Source organism: Pseudonaja textilis, chromosome 1 (genome assembly GCF_049901715.1).
Source record: "Pseudonaja textilis isolate UNSWEBS1 chromosome 1, rPseTex1.2, whole genome shotgun sequence".
NCBI lineage: Eukaryota > Metazoa > Chordata > Lepidosauria > Squamata > Elapidae > Pseudonaja > Pseudonaja textilis.
This window is the reverse complement of record NC_141990.1, coordinates 78,096,967-78,113,449: the sequence shown is the minus strand read 5'-3', so window position 1 is coordinate 78,113,449 and position 16,483 is coordinate 78,096,967. Positions and strand designations below refer to the sequence as shown.

Sequence of the window (16,483 nt, the reverse complement as noted above, 5' to 3'; positions counted from 1 at the left end):
TCATGTCCCTTTGCTCCTCCTTTATGTCTTATGGGAAGGACCAATCATTTCCAAGTCTTAGTCCTGAGTCGCCCCTTTTGTCTTAACTGTTCTTGCCTTCTAGCAGCTCTGCTCAAGCACACCCTGGGAACAGACTCCCCCTGTTCCTCTGCCTCGCTGATGTCAGAGTCTGGAGACTCAGGAGTCTGCACATAACTCTCAGATGGCCCTGGCCCATCTCTGTGTCAGACGCAGATCCCTTGTCCAAGCCTTCCCCAGACTCCCGGACTAGCCCATGTTCCTCCCACTGTCCAACTCTGCTGCCAGCTCCACAGGCTGCCAGCGGACCACAGCAGTTAATTATTGTTAATAAAATGGAGAAAAGATTGAAATGATAAGAAGGCTTGATAAGAAGCCAGCTGAGGAATTCTGGGAGTTGAAGTCCACAGGTTTTAAAGTTGCCAAGGGTGGAGACCCCGCTGTGGACTGATATTCTACCCTAATAATTGAAGATCGTAATAGAGTCCTAGTGTAATAGAGTCTTGGAAAGATATAAACACTTCAACATGCATATCAGGCTTGAGTCATGTGGAAAGGCACGTGGACAATAAAATACATGCTACTGAAAAATCTTTAAAATATGATTCATTGATATAGAAAAGTCTAAAAAAAACTTTTTTTCCCACACAGCGCCCCATTATTTCAATTTGCTGGGGTCATAGGGACTCACGTCTGCTCATGGCTTCTGGCCCTGCTCTGTATGTTGTTCGAGTAGAGCACCGAGTGTCCAGCTTACAGCTCCTGTGCCAACAAACAATTGCCAGCTCTTTGCGGGACGACAAAGATATCAGTAAATTAACCCTGCCTCCTCGGCTTTGTTCATACCTAACCACTGCCTTTACACCAACAATCAAGGTAAACAAATGGTGGGGTGATAAACCTGTCAAAATTAGTATGTGGGTCCTTGGTGCTCTCTGAGCTTGGTTGTTTGCAGATGCTTCATTACCAGTCTAGGTAACATCATCAGTCGTAGGGTGTGCATAGTATAGTACGGCAAGTAAGTATAGTATAGAATGGAAGATAGGTCTAGCTTAAACTATAGAAGGGGCTAACATTAAAAAATGAAGTACAGAATCACATTATAGATTAAGGCAGCAATTTTTGACAACGGTGGTGGGTGACCCCTGTATAAATTTCACAAGCACCCATATTTTGACCCTCAGAGCATTCCTGGGGTAAAGAGGAGTCTAATTTTTAAAATCTTATTTGCATGTTGGGGGAGATTTTAAAAATACATAACTTAGATCAGACTTTTTTTCCCCCCTTGCTGTTCAAATGGCAAAATTATTTTATGGCTTGAATGAAGACATCAGTTCTACCCCTTAAATACCCACCCCACCCACCCACCCATACAAAATCCAGACCAGAAAGTTGGCCTCCCTGTTATGGAGCTATTATAATATCACTGGCTAAGACCTCCTGTTAAAATTGCCACTTCTCTTCCCTGCTTTTATTTGAGAGCAATTTCCACTGAATTCATTGGCCTAGATTCAAAGCCTCATAAGAAGAAATCAAAGCAATGTTTAGTAACCTGCATAACCATTATGTAGCTCATCTCTTAGCTGAATCATAAAACCCTCGTGCTTGGCTTTTACAGGAATTGCTTTAAAAAGCTCCACTTATCTAACATCACTTGCTGCATATTACACTTTTGCATCCAACAAAGCTTTCATTACAACTGCATGAGGTCAAAGGCTTAATCATATTAGTTTGAAGTATGCCCAAAATTCAGAGTAACATTGGGCAGGTCTTCTTGAATGATAGAAAGGTGGTGAGAGAATGAATGGTATGACTTTTTTTTTTATTTATTCTACATTTAACCCAGCCTCCTATCCCAGACCCTAATAACATGCGAGATTTTGTTAGTTACCCAACATCTGGCAATGAAAGGCTTCACTGTACAATGAAGCGGACAGAAGATGATCCAGAAGTTGGAGGTCCTTGCTATACGTTGTATTTAGAATATTTGGGTGGTCTGGTGCCTATCTTGAAAGGTCGTCGAATTAGTAAACTCAGGCCTGAGTTTGTCATCATGGATCCTAAAACAGATGGAAAAGCAGGTACAGAGTTTTGAGTTGGCTGTTCTTAGATTCCAGTTCTGTGAGAGTTTCGTGTTGGGGATGGATTTCTTATGCAAATATGATATATTGTATTAGAAATAGTTCATGTTAAGATGCACAGAAGTTCTACTATCGATCTGCTGTTGTCTAGTATCTGCCTTAAACTTCATATCTTGTTCATGGAACAAATCCTTAGAATGACATAGAATTTTTTTCCTCTGCTAATCCATAAAACTAGTTCACCTACTTAAGAACAATCATGCTATTTATTTCTCTTATCAGCTATTCAATTGGTCTTTTAAATTGCAGTCTCTTATAATATTCTATGACCTGACAGGAGGAGCAAGCGGATATTTAAACTGCTCAGAGCATTTTTCGTTTCAATTTTGTAGAAATGCTTGTCAATTCAGATAACTGAACATTATTAGTTTGATTTCAGAGTATTCCATATTGCAGTTATATAGCAGCTACTACTTATAGAATAAGCTAGAGATGGCTGAATTATAATTGGGATCTGATTTGTGAATACTTCTGTCTTCCTTTTTTCCCTTTTATAAAATAGATGAAATCTATGGAAACAGCTTGATTTCTACCATGATTGATAGCTGCAACTGTTCTGATTCCAGCGATATTGAACTGAGTGATGACTGGGCTGGGAAAAAATCTCCCAAAATCACTCGTGCTAGTAAATCACCCAAACTTCCCAGGTATTCTTTCTCCCATCTTATGTATATGAATATGAATTTATTAATCATATTCATATACATAAATACATATCCATCTGTATATGTATTATTATGTATATGAATATGAAAAGATATTGTCCCATAAAATTAGAATACTGTCCTAATACTCTTAGCACATAAGAAACTGGACATCTAAGAAATGCTGTTTTTTTTTTTTTCTATATAAAGCTTGATAAGTACCTTAGAATTCTTTTCTGTGGTTAAGTACCAGAGTAAAGTAGCCATGATTTCCAGGTTTGTTATCAAACATTCATCAAATCAGTGCCAAGCCTTGCATAAAGTGAATACCAAATGTTTTTTCTCTCTCTGATATTGAACAGTTTCAGATGTTTGAGGAAACCTAAAATGTGACAAGGTACTTGCCAAGTTTTTTGTTCTTTTCCAGGCACTCTTCTTTTTCTTTCTTTGCTCTTAATTTGGCAAATCGATTGCCCAGTTCATCAGTATTGCCAAGAGAGTTTCTATTTTGCAGTTGATTCTGTTCTGCTCCTTGAATCATTTTTTTCTGTGAGGAAATTTCTCCTCTCTGTTTACTGACCTCTATAGTTTTGTTGATCTGTATTGGGCTGAACTGAGTGGTTCCGGATCAGTTATTTTGAAAAGGGCAAATTAGGGCATTATCCTTCTTGAAAATTCAGTATTTCAAGCCATAAGGTTCCTATTGCAGAACATTGCCCTAAACCTCTCCTAACCCCTGTAGACCTGAGAATAATTTTCACAGAATATTAAACCTGATGCTCATGTTCGATAGGTAGGCATAAAACCGTTCTGGATTTGAACCTGGGTGTTATCCCGGAAATAAATAAAAAATGCTGTTAATTACTTTCTTTGTATGAAAAACTCCTGCTAAAGTCAGTAGCACATAGCGCAGTTTGACTAATCCCTTAGGGCAGGGGTGTCAAACTTGATTTCATTGAGGGCCGCATCAGGGTTGTGTTCAGGGGTGGGATTCAAATTTTTTAACAATCGGTTCTGTGGGCGTGGCTAAGTTGGTGGGTGTGGCTTGGTGGTCATGTTTTTGGCTGGTCGTGGCCAACTCAATATCACTCACATTGAGGCATGCATCTCCTTGCCTGGCCTCTCATGACTGTGGGGATGCAGCAACAGTGTAAGTGAAAAATGGTCATAAGTCCCTTTTTTCAGTGCCATTGTAACTTTAAATGGTCACTCCACACAAGCAAAGTACTGGTAAAGGAGGGGAAAAAAACTCCAGAGAGGTTCCTGAGACAGGAAGTCTAGTCCTGCCAAGAACGTAATAAGGGTTAATGGAGAGACAATTTCTGAAAGCAACACCAGAATGTTTCCTTCCTGCCTTCCTTACAGGATTAGGCCAGTAGTTTCTTCTAACAACCGGTTCTCCAAACTGCTTAGAATGTTAACAACCAGTTCTAGTGAATAGGTGCGAATCCCACCCCAGTTGTGTTTGACCTCAGGGGGCCAGGGTGGAAGTGGCTGAGGTGGGCATGGCCAGCTCAATGTCACTCATGTCAGGGGTGCCTGTGGTAGCCTGAGCACTCTGCCAGCAAAAACAGAGCGTGACCCTCCCGAGCTCCATTTTCCCTGGCAGAGGCACTGCAGGCCAGTCCTTTGCTATTTCTAGGGCGGCCCTGCGGGGCCTTGAATTTGATACCCTTACCTTAGGATGTCTATAAGTAACCTCCCTCCAATTCTTCCTCCATCATGAACACATCTATATTTGTACAGAAACACATGTACAACTTTGCTTACGAGAAAAATAAAATCCCTCGTGATGTTAGAAAATGTGAATCTAGGCATGTATCCTTTTGCTGGGAGAAAGGAAAGGAAAAAAGGAGGAATTTTGTTCTTTCTTTGCTTCCAGAGTTCTCAACTTACAACTACAATTGAGCCCAAAATTTCTGTTGCTAAGCGAGAAATTTGATAAGTGAGTTTTACTCGATTTTATGACTTTTCTCACCACATTTGTTAAGCGAATTACTGCAGTTGTTAAATTAGTAACATGGTTGTTAAGTGAATCTGGTTTCCTCATTGACTTTACGTGTCAGAAGGTCGCAAAAGGGGATCACATGATCCCGGCACACTGCAGCCGTCCTAAGTGTGAATCAGCTGTCAAGCATCTGAATGTAAATCATGTGATCATGGGGCTGCCACAATGATCACAAGTGTGAGAAATGGTCATAAGTCACATTTTTCAATGGTGTTATAACTTAGAATGGTCGCTAAGTGAACTGCTGTAGTTGAGAACCACCTATACCTTGCTGAGCATATTAGCAGGCCATAGATCAACAGACTATTGTGTTGTAAAGAGGCAAAGCGTATCTATTCGTGCATAAGTAACTTTGAAATTTTATTTGCAGAATTAATATAGAAGCTCGCAAATCTCCGAAGTTATCACGAGCTGCTCAGGAGATATCAAGATCTCCTAGATTGCCAATAAGGAAGCCCTCCATAGGATCACCTAGCTTAACTCGTAGAGAATTTCCTTTAGAAGACATCACTCAGGTATCTCATGGCTATCTATTTGTCTACTTAGTAGCATTATATCAGCCTAGAGCAGTGATGGCGTACCTTTTTGTTGTGGTGTGCCGAAAGTGCATCTGCTCGTGCTGGCACCCACAATACAATGTGGCCATCCCCTGTGCATGCATGCACAACACCCCTGCACCGCTACCCTACCTGCACTGCACATGCGCGTGCCTCCCAGCTGATTTTTGGCTCGTTTGAGCCTGTTTTCGCCCTCCCAGAGGCTTGAGGGAAGCCTCTGCAGCCTTGGGAGGCTGAAAACGGGCCCATTTCGGCACTTCCGGTATTTCCAGAAGGCCTGTTTTTCAACCTCCCAAGGCTGCAGAGGCTTCCCTCGAACCTCCAGGAGGGTAAAAACAGCCTCCCCTAAGCTTCAGAGGCCCTCCAGAGGCTGAAAACAGGCACTTCACGTATTTCCGGAAGGCCCGTTTTTCGGCCTCCCAAGGCAAAAAACAGCCTCAAATGGGCCGAAAATCAGCTGGGAGGCACTTGCATGTGCAATGCAGGTAAGTCTGGCTGGGGCTTGCGTGCCCGCACAGATGGCTCTGCGTTACACCCGTGGCACACATGCCATAGGTTTGCCATCACGGGCCTAGAGTCTACTGGAGTTAGGTGGCCGATAAATTAAAATGTCCCTCAAGAATGCTTAAGAAGGACTAGAAGTGGGGAGACTGGAGTTGTATTCTTTCTTAAACATGGATGCTGGTTGGATGACTTTGGGTCAATCACACTTTCTCTGGCCTAGATTTGGAAGTCAAAATTACATCTATCAATCAGCTCAGACTGGCCCAATATGATAAATTAGTCAATAATCTTCAATGAAGAATGCCCACAAAAACCTTCCTTGTTTTGAACTAGGTTCCCAGCAGGTGAAATGTCCATTTAGATAATGGTTTCTAATCTGATACCTGATCTAACACAACTTCACCTTCAGTTTCATAAGGTGGCTTGAGACAAGCCACTGTTCCTCATGGGCCCCATTTACATTCTGGAAATAATAATGCCAATCAGTCTTATAGGGCTGATTGAAATAATTAAAACAGTTAACAACTGAAAGGCCACACACACAACCAAGCACCACATAAATACCACACATTGATCAGCCCAGTGCACCCATTTTGGAGAGAGGGAAATTCCCTGAAGGTAGGCTCCAGTGCAAGTCCAAAAACTTAGAAGAATAAATCTCTCATCCCAGTGACTGACTCAGATTGGATCCTGATTAAAATAATGTCTATAAAGATTATCCTTTGTAAGCTTGTTTTTCTTACGTCTTTTCATTGCAGCACAATTACCTTGCTCAGGTCACATCAAATATCTGGGGCACCAAATTTAAAATTGTAGGCTTGGCTGCGTTCCTACCAACCAATCTCGGTGCAGGTAAAATTTAGTCTTGAACTTTTCCTTCATTTCAGTTTCTTCCTAACCAGATGTGGATACAGAGTTGCTTGTGTTTTTTGAGAAAAAGACACACACATTTTTTTTTTAGAAATAGTAAAAGTCTAATGGAACAGACAACAAAAACATTTTAGAATAGAAATGTCTGGTTGCATTAAAAATTGATAATGATTTACTCAGGGATTTGTCCTGTTCTGTCTTGTCTGTGGTTTGATGCCAGTTGCTGTATTTCGGCAGGAAGAGATAATTCCCATAATCACACATTAAGTGATGAAGTTAATATGAATCAGCAGTGGGATACTACCTATTCCACCCACTGATTGCGCATGCGCGTACCTAACACATGCACACAGCTTTCCACACACCAGCTGAGGCCTGCAGCACCAATCAGCTGAGAGGATAAAGAAGAGACAAGCGCAGGGGTGGGTGGGAGGCCCGTTCCTTGGCTTTTCTCTTCTTTCTCCTCTTAGCTCATTGTTGGAGGCTTTTTTCCCCCTCCTCTCAGCTGATCCGTTGGAGGCTTTACTGGTAGCATACCATCCCTGCTATGAACAGATTTTCACTCTAGTTATTTGGGGAGACGATTAGTCTTGAAAATGATCTGAAAGGATTCTTCAAAATCTCTAGAGGCTTCTGGGTGACACTTTCAGGTCCTGTTGAATTATTCACAGGTCCACATCCTCCAAATCAGAAGTGTGGTGATTGTTAATTCATTAAGTCTCTGTATGGCCTGGATTTTTCAATCATCCTTGCATTTGTGGTTTCTATTTCCTCCCTCTTTTGTCATCCTTTCTGCAGTTATCTATAAAACCAGCTTGTTGCATCTTCAGCCAAGGCAAATGACCATTTATCTCCCAGAAGTGCGGAAGATTTCCACTGATTATATCAACCTACCTGTTTTCAATCCCAATGTTTTTAGTGAAGATGAAGATGATTTGCCAGGTGAGATTTGACTTGAATATTTACTTCCTTTACAAACGGTGGTTCTGCTGGAAATAAAGAGCTCGGGATACACAATTCTATTAACATGATTTAAAGCATGGATAAGGACAATCATAAAGAGACCTTGTGAGCATACTCCTTGCTGTGGAGTTTGTAACAAGGCCATGGGCTCCAAAATGGATTCTCTGTTTTAGTGCTTCCATCAGGAACTTAACGGATCCTAAGAAGCCTTTACTGAATCCTGACCAGTGCAGATAATTCCTCCCACTATCAACCTCCTGCTTTATGTTGCTTATTGGGCTGAGAGATCTGATGAAGGCTGGGAGATGGGAGAGCCTCAAGAGCTGGATGATAATGTACAAGGCATCTATCAATTTTGGAATTTGACAGAACTTGAATTCTTGGCAATGTCCAAGAATTGGACAGTTCTTTCTAGTTTGTCTTGCCAAAATCCTATAAGGAATATAAAGCTGGAGATATGCTAGATAAGTCTAGCGGAGTTTCTAGTTCTTATAATGTTCTGAATAACAACATTAAGAACTAACCCAAGAGGACAAAGAAAGTTTGGCAGTCTATACATGTAAACAAGGAAGCATAAATAATAACCAATCTATATATTATGTGAGTATGCTGTTAATTAATTGACTTGGTTATTATTTATGCATGAACTGGATTCCAATGAGATCTAACCATTGCTAATTAGGATTTTTGGGGAACTTCACAGCCATTTTAGGAACTGGGAATTTAATCATTTACGAATTTGTGAATTTTCTGAGGCTAGATTTTAATATGATAAAATGATTTGCAATCACAATTACTCAGACCTGGACAATATAATAGCATTTCTTAATGATAAAATCAATATGCCTTGATTAAACATAATTTCTGCCAAATTATCCAGCGATTAAGCAACAGCAATATTGCCAGGAACTTTTAGATTTTTGTGCGTCTTATTTTTTTCATGCCCAAATAGGATGAGAGCTTGCTTTTATAGAAAGAAATATTTATATGCTGTGTAAATTGGATACCCCATCATTTCAGGTTATTGAAGACCTCATCAACATACAACTGAAACTAGGAAGGGAAAAAACAGTGCTTTCTTCTTCAAATAATATTCACATGTCTTTAATGGTAGCATTTATTCATTTCTAGTACAACTCTATTCTTTAAAGATTATTGAGATTAAAGTGGTGAATAGGTGCATTTACAAACTTCAGATTATATATAGGTTTTTATAATTGCTTGGCTCTAATAATATAAATTAAAATTTATTATATGACTACTCACTTTATTAAATTTACATCAAAGAGCCTAATTTTACCTAAATAGACTGTCTGGTTTCATACCAGCCTGATCTGTAAATCTTGGCTCTTTAGTCACGTAAGCATTTATTCAGAAGCTGGCTTATTTGGCAGATGGCTCACAAATATAATTTAGTTTCTTTATTAGACAAATGGAAGCCTTAAACACATAGATTTCTCCACAGCAGCACATAGAAATCAAAGCCTTTATGGATGTCAACACTCCAAGGTTTGAATACTAGGAAGCTTGTTCCTATGTTTATGAGTTGTTAAGTAGTTAGCCATTCTCTTGATCACTTTGGGAAGAAGGTGTATTGTTTTATTAACATAATGGTTCACTGGAGCCTGGGAACTACTCATTTCTAGTCAAATTCTTCATCCTTTATTTACTCTATAAAAGAACAGTAGGTAATCGTTGATAAGGATTTATTTATATTCAATTCTTCTCTGTGGGGCAAATTCACATTATCCTTTTTTAACCAGTTAATTAGCAACAAGGCAACCAAGATTCCTTTTAGACCAGGATATTGGTTGTAACTGGGGGTAAAAATGCTTTGCAGGAAGAATGCAAAGCATATTTGATGGTTATTTGATTTGCTGCTCGTAAAAAGATAATATCACAGAGATGCATTCATTTGAGTAGCGGTGTAAATTCAAAGGTGGAGTAAGTCAAAGTATTTGCTAAGTGGTAGATTAGCAACAAGAATTCTAGAGATGACAAGGATAGGATATCCTGTAAACTATACTATAAATCTGATACTATAGGTCTAATGTATCTATTGAGAATTAAAAAGAACTTCAATATCATAATGTAATGCTATGTGTTTATATGACAGTGACTGGAGCATCAGGAGTTCCTGAGAACAATCCACCTTGCACTGTAAACATCCCAATTGCTCCTATTCACAGTTCGGCACAAGCAATGTCACCAACTCAGAGCATAGGGTTGGTGCAGTCTTTGCTTGCTAATCAGAATGTGCAACTGGATGTCCTCGCAAATCAGACAACAGCTGTGGCAGCAGCAGACCACGTGGCTGATAATGCAGTCCATTATCCGATCCCAAGCAGATACTCTAGCCCGGGCCAAGTGATCTTTGGAGGTGTAGAAATGGGACGTATCCTCCAGGTCCCTCCTCAGTTACCCTTGCCACCCCAGAACGCCATCCAGATGGCAATTGTGGACCACAGAGATGGGGACAGAGACCACGAGCACCTCCAAAAAGCTAAAGCTCTGCGTCCCATTCCCCAGGTGGTGGAAGGAGACACAGCTGTCTTCAGCACTGCCCAAGAAATTCAACTGAACAAAATAAACCCTCCGCCTCCGTACCCCGGAACCATACCTGCGGCTCCTACCACGGCTCCACCACCACCACCTCCTCCTCCGGTACCTCCACAACCTCCAGTAGATCTCTGTTTGAAAAAAGGTGATTTCTCTCTGTATTCAGCAGCCCATTACCAAACCCCTCTTGGCTATGAGAGAATCACCACCTTCGACAGCAGTGGGAATGTCGAGGAGGTGTGTCGCCCTCGAACCCGGATGGTGTGTGCTCAGAACACATACACTCTGCCTGGGCCAGGCAGTTCAGCCACTCTACGGATTACTTCATCAGAGAAGAAGATTCAGCAGCCATGCACTAGTGCCACCTTGAACAGGCTCACAGTTCCGCGTTACTCCATTCCAACAGGGGACCCACCCCCTTATCCAGAGATTGCAGCCCAGCTAGCTCAAGGCCGGGGCATCACGCAGAGGTTGGACAATAGTATCATCCATGCTACACTGCGGAGAAATAGCAGGGAAGCAGCCCTGAAAATGGCTCAGTTGGTGGACAGCCAGAGGGCCACTTTGCAGTTCCCATTGAAACTGAAGAGCAATGTTGTGGGAGCCCAGTACCAGCAGCGAGTGCCAACTGCCCTCTACACGTGCAGCCAGTGCAGCAGCAACACGAACAATGGCGCCAGCAACACAAACAATGGCAATGGGAACATCAGTAATATCAACGCAAGCAACGGCACATCAGGCCTCAGCACTATGAGGCCTGATGTAACCACGGGAAGCAGCTCTCAGCACAATTCAGTCATTGCACACTCAGCCAGTACATCGCCTTTGGCCTCCCAATCCTCTTACAATTTACTGAACCCACTTGACAATTCTCGGGAGCGGACCGATTACGTAAACTCTGCCTTCATGGAGGATGAGGCTCTTTCTCAACACTGCCCTGTGGAGAAATCAGCACGCCACATCCCTGTAGCCATGGCAGAACCTAACATTGCTATAAAAAGGCCACCTCCCTATCAGTGGGAACCTATTGTGAGCGAGGAGATATGGGTTCCTCAAGAAAGGACAGCTCATAGTACTTTGCCCAACCCTGGTAAATCCAACCCTCTGGTCATTGGCCAAGCTCAACATTTGGATATATCCCGAGCAACCTTTGTTTCCCCCAAATCTCCAACCAGTCCCACTGCCACTTTCCAGATGAGTTATGGTGTTGGAGCACCGTATTTGGGAAATTATAGTATTCCTCCTCCTCCACCTCCTCCTCTTCAAGGAATGCAGGTGCCCTGCTCTCCCAAAGACGCTCTGGCCCCATCCCAAATTGTACAACAGGAGCCATCTGTTCTTCTTCAGCCAGCCTATCCCTCAAACCTCTCGTACTGCCCTTTGCCTCCCATGTATCCTGGAAATAGTACTTGTTCAAGTTTACAGCTGCCACCAATGGCCTTGCATCCGTGGAATTCCTATAGCACATGCCCACCTTCTGTCCAGAGTACCCAGAATGTTCTGCCACCCAAGGCGCTTCTGGTGGTGGACAAATCTGTTATGTCTCCACCGCCTGTAGAATCTCCGGGTCATGTGGGCTCTGATGTGATGGCCGAGACAGCAGATAACTTCCAAGAAGTGCTCTCCTTGACTGAAAGTCCCATTTCTCAGAGGACAGATAAGTTTGGGAAGAAGAATCGCAAGCGCCTGGATAGCCGGGCGGATGAAGGAAATATGCAGGCTATCACAGAGGGGAAAGTCAAAAAGGAGGCCAGGACCACATTGACTGACTTCAATTCCCTGATAGCCAGCCCAAGATTGGGCAGGGAAAAGAAAAAACTCAAGAGCCAGAAAGATCAGCTGAAGTCAAAAAAACTGAACAAGATGAATGAATTTCAGGACAGCTCAGAAAGTGAGCCTGAATTGTTTATTAGCGGGGATGAACTGATGAATCAGAGCCAAGGGAGTAAAAAGGGGTGGAAAACTAAAAGGAACTTGAGGACAGCCAGCGAACTGGATGAATTTAAATGTCGGAAAGCAAACGAGAAGGAAGATGGGCGGCTGGGAAACCAGGGCTTTGTGTATGTAATGGCAAATAAACAGCCTTTGTGGAATGAGGCAACCCAGGTCTATCAGCTGGACTTTGGAGGGAGGGTGACTCAAGAATCTGCAAAGAACTTCCAGATTGAGCTGGAAGGAAGACAGGTAAGCTAACCAAGAGAAAATGGAAAACCTTTTTTGTTTCACATGTATGTCAGACACACACACACACACACACACACACACACACATACACACACTGGGTCGGACTGGTTCAGCCGAACCGGTAGTAAAAAAAGGACCTCTGGTCAGCTGAGAGGAGGAAAAAAGCCTCCATTAGCTGACAGGAGGAAAACAAGCCTCCGACAATCAGCTGAAAGACTAAAAGACAGAAAAGCGCATGGGAGAGTGGGAGGGTTGCTCCTAGATTTCATTTCTTCATCCTCTCCGTTGATTGGATTGTTAGAGGTGCGCATGCGCGCGTACACACAATTACCACCAAACCGGTAGCGACTAAGGTAGTTCCCACTACTGACACACACACACAAAGACACACACACACACACACACACATATACACGGTAGATGTAATGCTGATACTGTGGTGAGATTTGTACTAGAAGTTAGGCAGGAGTTTAAGTACTGATGGGAATAAGCGTGGATCATGGCTAAGGAACCTCTCTAGCCTTTTAAGATGTAACTGCACTTCAGCTTTTGATATTCCACACGATTAGCCTTGCTAATTAGGACTACTAAGATGCAATAATAATTGGAGCAATAATTGGAGACCAGAAATTCCCCACCTTTACAGTTCTTTTTGAGGTACCTGCCACTTTTGGGTAGCATGAAAGGCTTGAAACTATGTAAAAATAAATACGTTTTGTTCCAGGAGAAGAACGGAAGGTAAGACAACTGTTTATTTTTTTCCTGGATATTTTCAGTAATAAAAATCATCAAGCCAAATTACTAGAAATTCTTATGGACTGTGAGTAATACCACACTAGCATCTCTTGCATTATGATATCATAAGCACAAATGATTTGCTTCATTCATATCAGATTTATTGATAATACTGAGTCTTTATTGTTGCTCCACTCCAAAGAGCAACCTAAGTAGATTAAAATAACAAAACATCCTCACAAACACAAACAGATTCTCATAGGAGCAAGTCAATTACAAAGGAAACTATGATTATTGAGCAATATTAAGCAACCATAATGGTGACTCCCAGTTTACACTTTATCTCTTTCCGGGAGTCTCTTTAAAAAAGCCAATTGTTTATAGCTTTCCTATAACTCAACAGGAGACAAGATGGGATTGATGCAAATTGCATAATTTACATAATGAAGACTTGACACCAGTCTGGCATATAAACATTTCTGCTAAAAAAACAACAACAGTGTGAACAGAAGTGTTAAGAAGAAAGTATATGATATGAAATTTTGACTGTTGTTTTTCCTCACTTAATAAGAGCTTCTGTATTACGTACAAGTAACAGAACATAAAGTGGTTTTCAAAATTAAGCCAGTGTTCTTTTTTTCCTAAAAAGAGAGAAATTATACTCTTTTGGTTTCTAAAATGAGCTCCACACTTGACTGAAATAGAACACTTTATTGTAAAGTGCTTCAAAATTTAAAATGAAAAACAAATGACTATAAATAAAATGACTAATACGGTTTGGTTGACTTTGGGTTAATGTGGTATGGGAATCCTGCCAGAGTGCCACTTCCAGATATGTAGAATTCAACTCCCAGAATTCTTAGCACAAGTTCACATTTGGCCGGGGAATTCTGGGAATTCAAATCCACAAACTGGAGATTGGTGAACTATTTTATGACTTAACAGTGTGTGCAAGTTCAGTCTTGACATAATCAGTAAGCCATGGTTCAGTCCAGAATAGTTCTTTGAATCCATCGGAGAACCTAGTGCTCATATGGCTGCCAAAGGCATATCTTTTTGAAAGCCTTAGCAATGCTAGCAGAAATTCATTCCAAGCCAGCTGGATTATTTGGGCCAATCACTTTTTTTCTTAGCCCGATCCACCTCATAGTGTTGTTGTTGGAGGGAAGGGGAAATAGGATAAGGAAGAAGCATTAGATATGTTTGCTGTCTCAAGTTAACTTATAAACCAGGTAAGGCAGCACAACAATCGAATAAACTTAAATATAATTCTTGGTAAAAGGCGAAGGATTGTCAGCATCTCCTTCCTTTAATGGCCCACTTTCTATTCATCTGACTTATTATTTACTCTTTCTCTTCAGCTGCTAATTTTATTCTTCTTCTCCTCCTCTCCTCCCCCAATCTTTCAGGTCATGCAGTTTGGACGGATTGATGGCAATGCCTATATCTTGGACTTTCAATATCCATTTTCAGCGGTGCAGGCCTTTGCAGTAGCTTTGGCTAATGTGACTCAACGTCTGAAATGAAAAACAACCTAGAAAGGATTACAAAAAAATTAAAAATTAAAAAAAAAATTAAAAAAAATCCACCCCACCCAGTGGAGCTTTCTCATAAGGGCCAGCCCAGGAAATGTCAGGGTGGAGGTCTGGTAGAGTTGCACAAAGGAATCTGGGAGGAAAGGTGGAAACGCAACTGGAAAAGTCTACAAGTGCCCAAAGGAGGGCATCAACTTTAAACACTTGGGGGAATGAGGTGGGGACCCTTTTGGTTTGGGGTTAAATTTATTTGAATCAATATTTTGCTGATTTTTCAGAGCAAGGGAAGGATGAGATCTATTCGGTTTTATGCTGGGAAAATGTGGCTTTTGACTTGTGATGGTTCTTCTATGTTTGCTGCAAAAACAAGCTAATGTAAGATGATAGAGGGATTTTAAAGATTGCCCTTCCTTCCTTCCTTCCTTCCTTCCTTCCTTCCTTCCTTCCTTCCTTCCTTCCTTCCTTCCTCCCTCCCTCCCTCCCTCCCTCCCTCCCTCTGTCCCTTCTCTTTCTCTCTTTCTCTCTCTCTCTATATATCTCACACTCTTTCTTTCTTTCTTTCTTTCTTTCTTTCTTTCTTTCTTTCTTTCTTTCTTTCTTTCTTTCTTCCTTCCTTCCTTCCTTCCTTCCTTCCTTCCTTCCTTCCTTCCTTCCTTCCTTCCTTCCTTTCTTTCTTTCTTTCTTTCTTTCTTTCTTTCTTTCTTTCTTTCCCGCTGTTCTGTTCTTTCTAAAACAGCGAAATCATGGCCCCTGACTTTGGACTTGTTGGTATTATTTACATCAATTATAACAGAAAAAAAAAAAAAAGAACAAGAAGGCTATAATATACTTGAAGACGTGTGTTTCTTCCCAGATAGCTGAGCTCTGTAGGCATAATGGGGATTTGTTGGAAATCCATATCTACTTTCTAAAATATTCTTCAAAAGAAAAGCTGTTACTTTGGGGGTAGTTTGCAAAAGATGCTGTGTTGGAGAAGCTAGTGGGTTTTTTTTCCCTTTCTTTTCATTGTGATCTGTGATCTCGATTATGAATCTGTACCAGACAGTAAAAACTAAGGGGGTGGGAGGGAGGAGGCCAGGGAATGAGGCATGCAGATACATGTTGTTTTGAAATATTTGTATTGATTTTTGTATGAATGTAGGATACATATGACTTGGTGTGGCATTTAAGTAAGGGCTACATCTTCTGGTCCTCACTTAACAATGTTTACAAACTAAATAAATAAAAATGTAACTTTTGAGCAATTGGAGTTCCACAACATTGTAGTACTAATCCAGAAGACTATTGGCAAGAACTGGAGCACTTTTTGTGAATTATAGGCAATGAGTCAGATTGGTGTCTTGAGCAAGCCAAAATCAGATCAGGATCCAGCATTTGGACTGGGGTAGCTACATTTAGCTAAGGGTAGCTAGATTTAGCTACAGTTGGCTAAGATTTAAGAACGAATGCAGATAAGCACTCTGTAGAAAGGGATCATCTTAAGGTTTCACTGGAGGAAGTCAAGCTGACGTAGTTAACAAGCCAAACAATATTGTGATCACTGTTGAACTATTATGGGCAAAAGTTGATATCTAACAGGATAAGATCAAGGCTAGTATATTACAATGGACTAAATAAATGTCCTCTTCTCTTGCTATTCTTTCCATATGAATTCCACTAAGGGTGGGTGCTAAAGTATAAATCCGATGGTTCCTGGTTTATATCCAGCTGAATCTGTGCTGGTTGAAAAATGGAACCAGAGGTAGAGAAAACTTCCTTTCTCTCT

At 41.2% G+C, this 16,483-nt stretch overlaps 1 protein-coding gene across 2 annotated transcripts in view; it reads left to right on the top strand.

The window, feature by feature from the left end:
* TULP4 (TUB like protein 4) overlaps positions 1-15,962 on the top strand; it is a 92,457-nt gene extending 76,495 nt beyond the window's left edge. For both annotated transcript variants that reach the window (XM_026705061.2, XM_087938910.1), the window contains exons 8-15: positions 670-894; positions 1,865-2,099; positions 2,662-2,806; positions 5,182-5,326; positions 6,631-6,724; positions 7,541-7,684; positions 9,822-12,448; positions 14,593-15,962. In XM_026705061.2, the coding sequence (XP_026560846.2) occupies positions 670-894; positions 1,865-2,099; positions 2,662-2,806; positions 5,182-5,326; positions 6,631-6,724; positions 7,541-7,684; positions 9,822-12,448; positions 14,593-14,709 (3,732 nt within the window). In that variant the 3' untranslated portion in view covers positions 14,710-15,962. The remainder of the gene's footprint in view (positions 1-669; positions 895-1,864; positions 2,100-2,661; positions 2,807-5,181; positions 5,327-6,630; positions 6,725-7,540; positions 7,685-9,821; positions 12,449-14,592) is intronic.
* Positions 15,963-16,483: the final 521 nt, after the last annotated feature.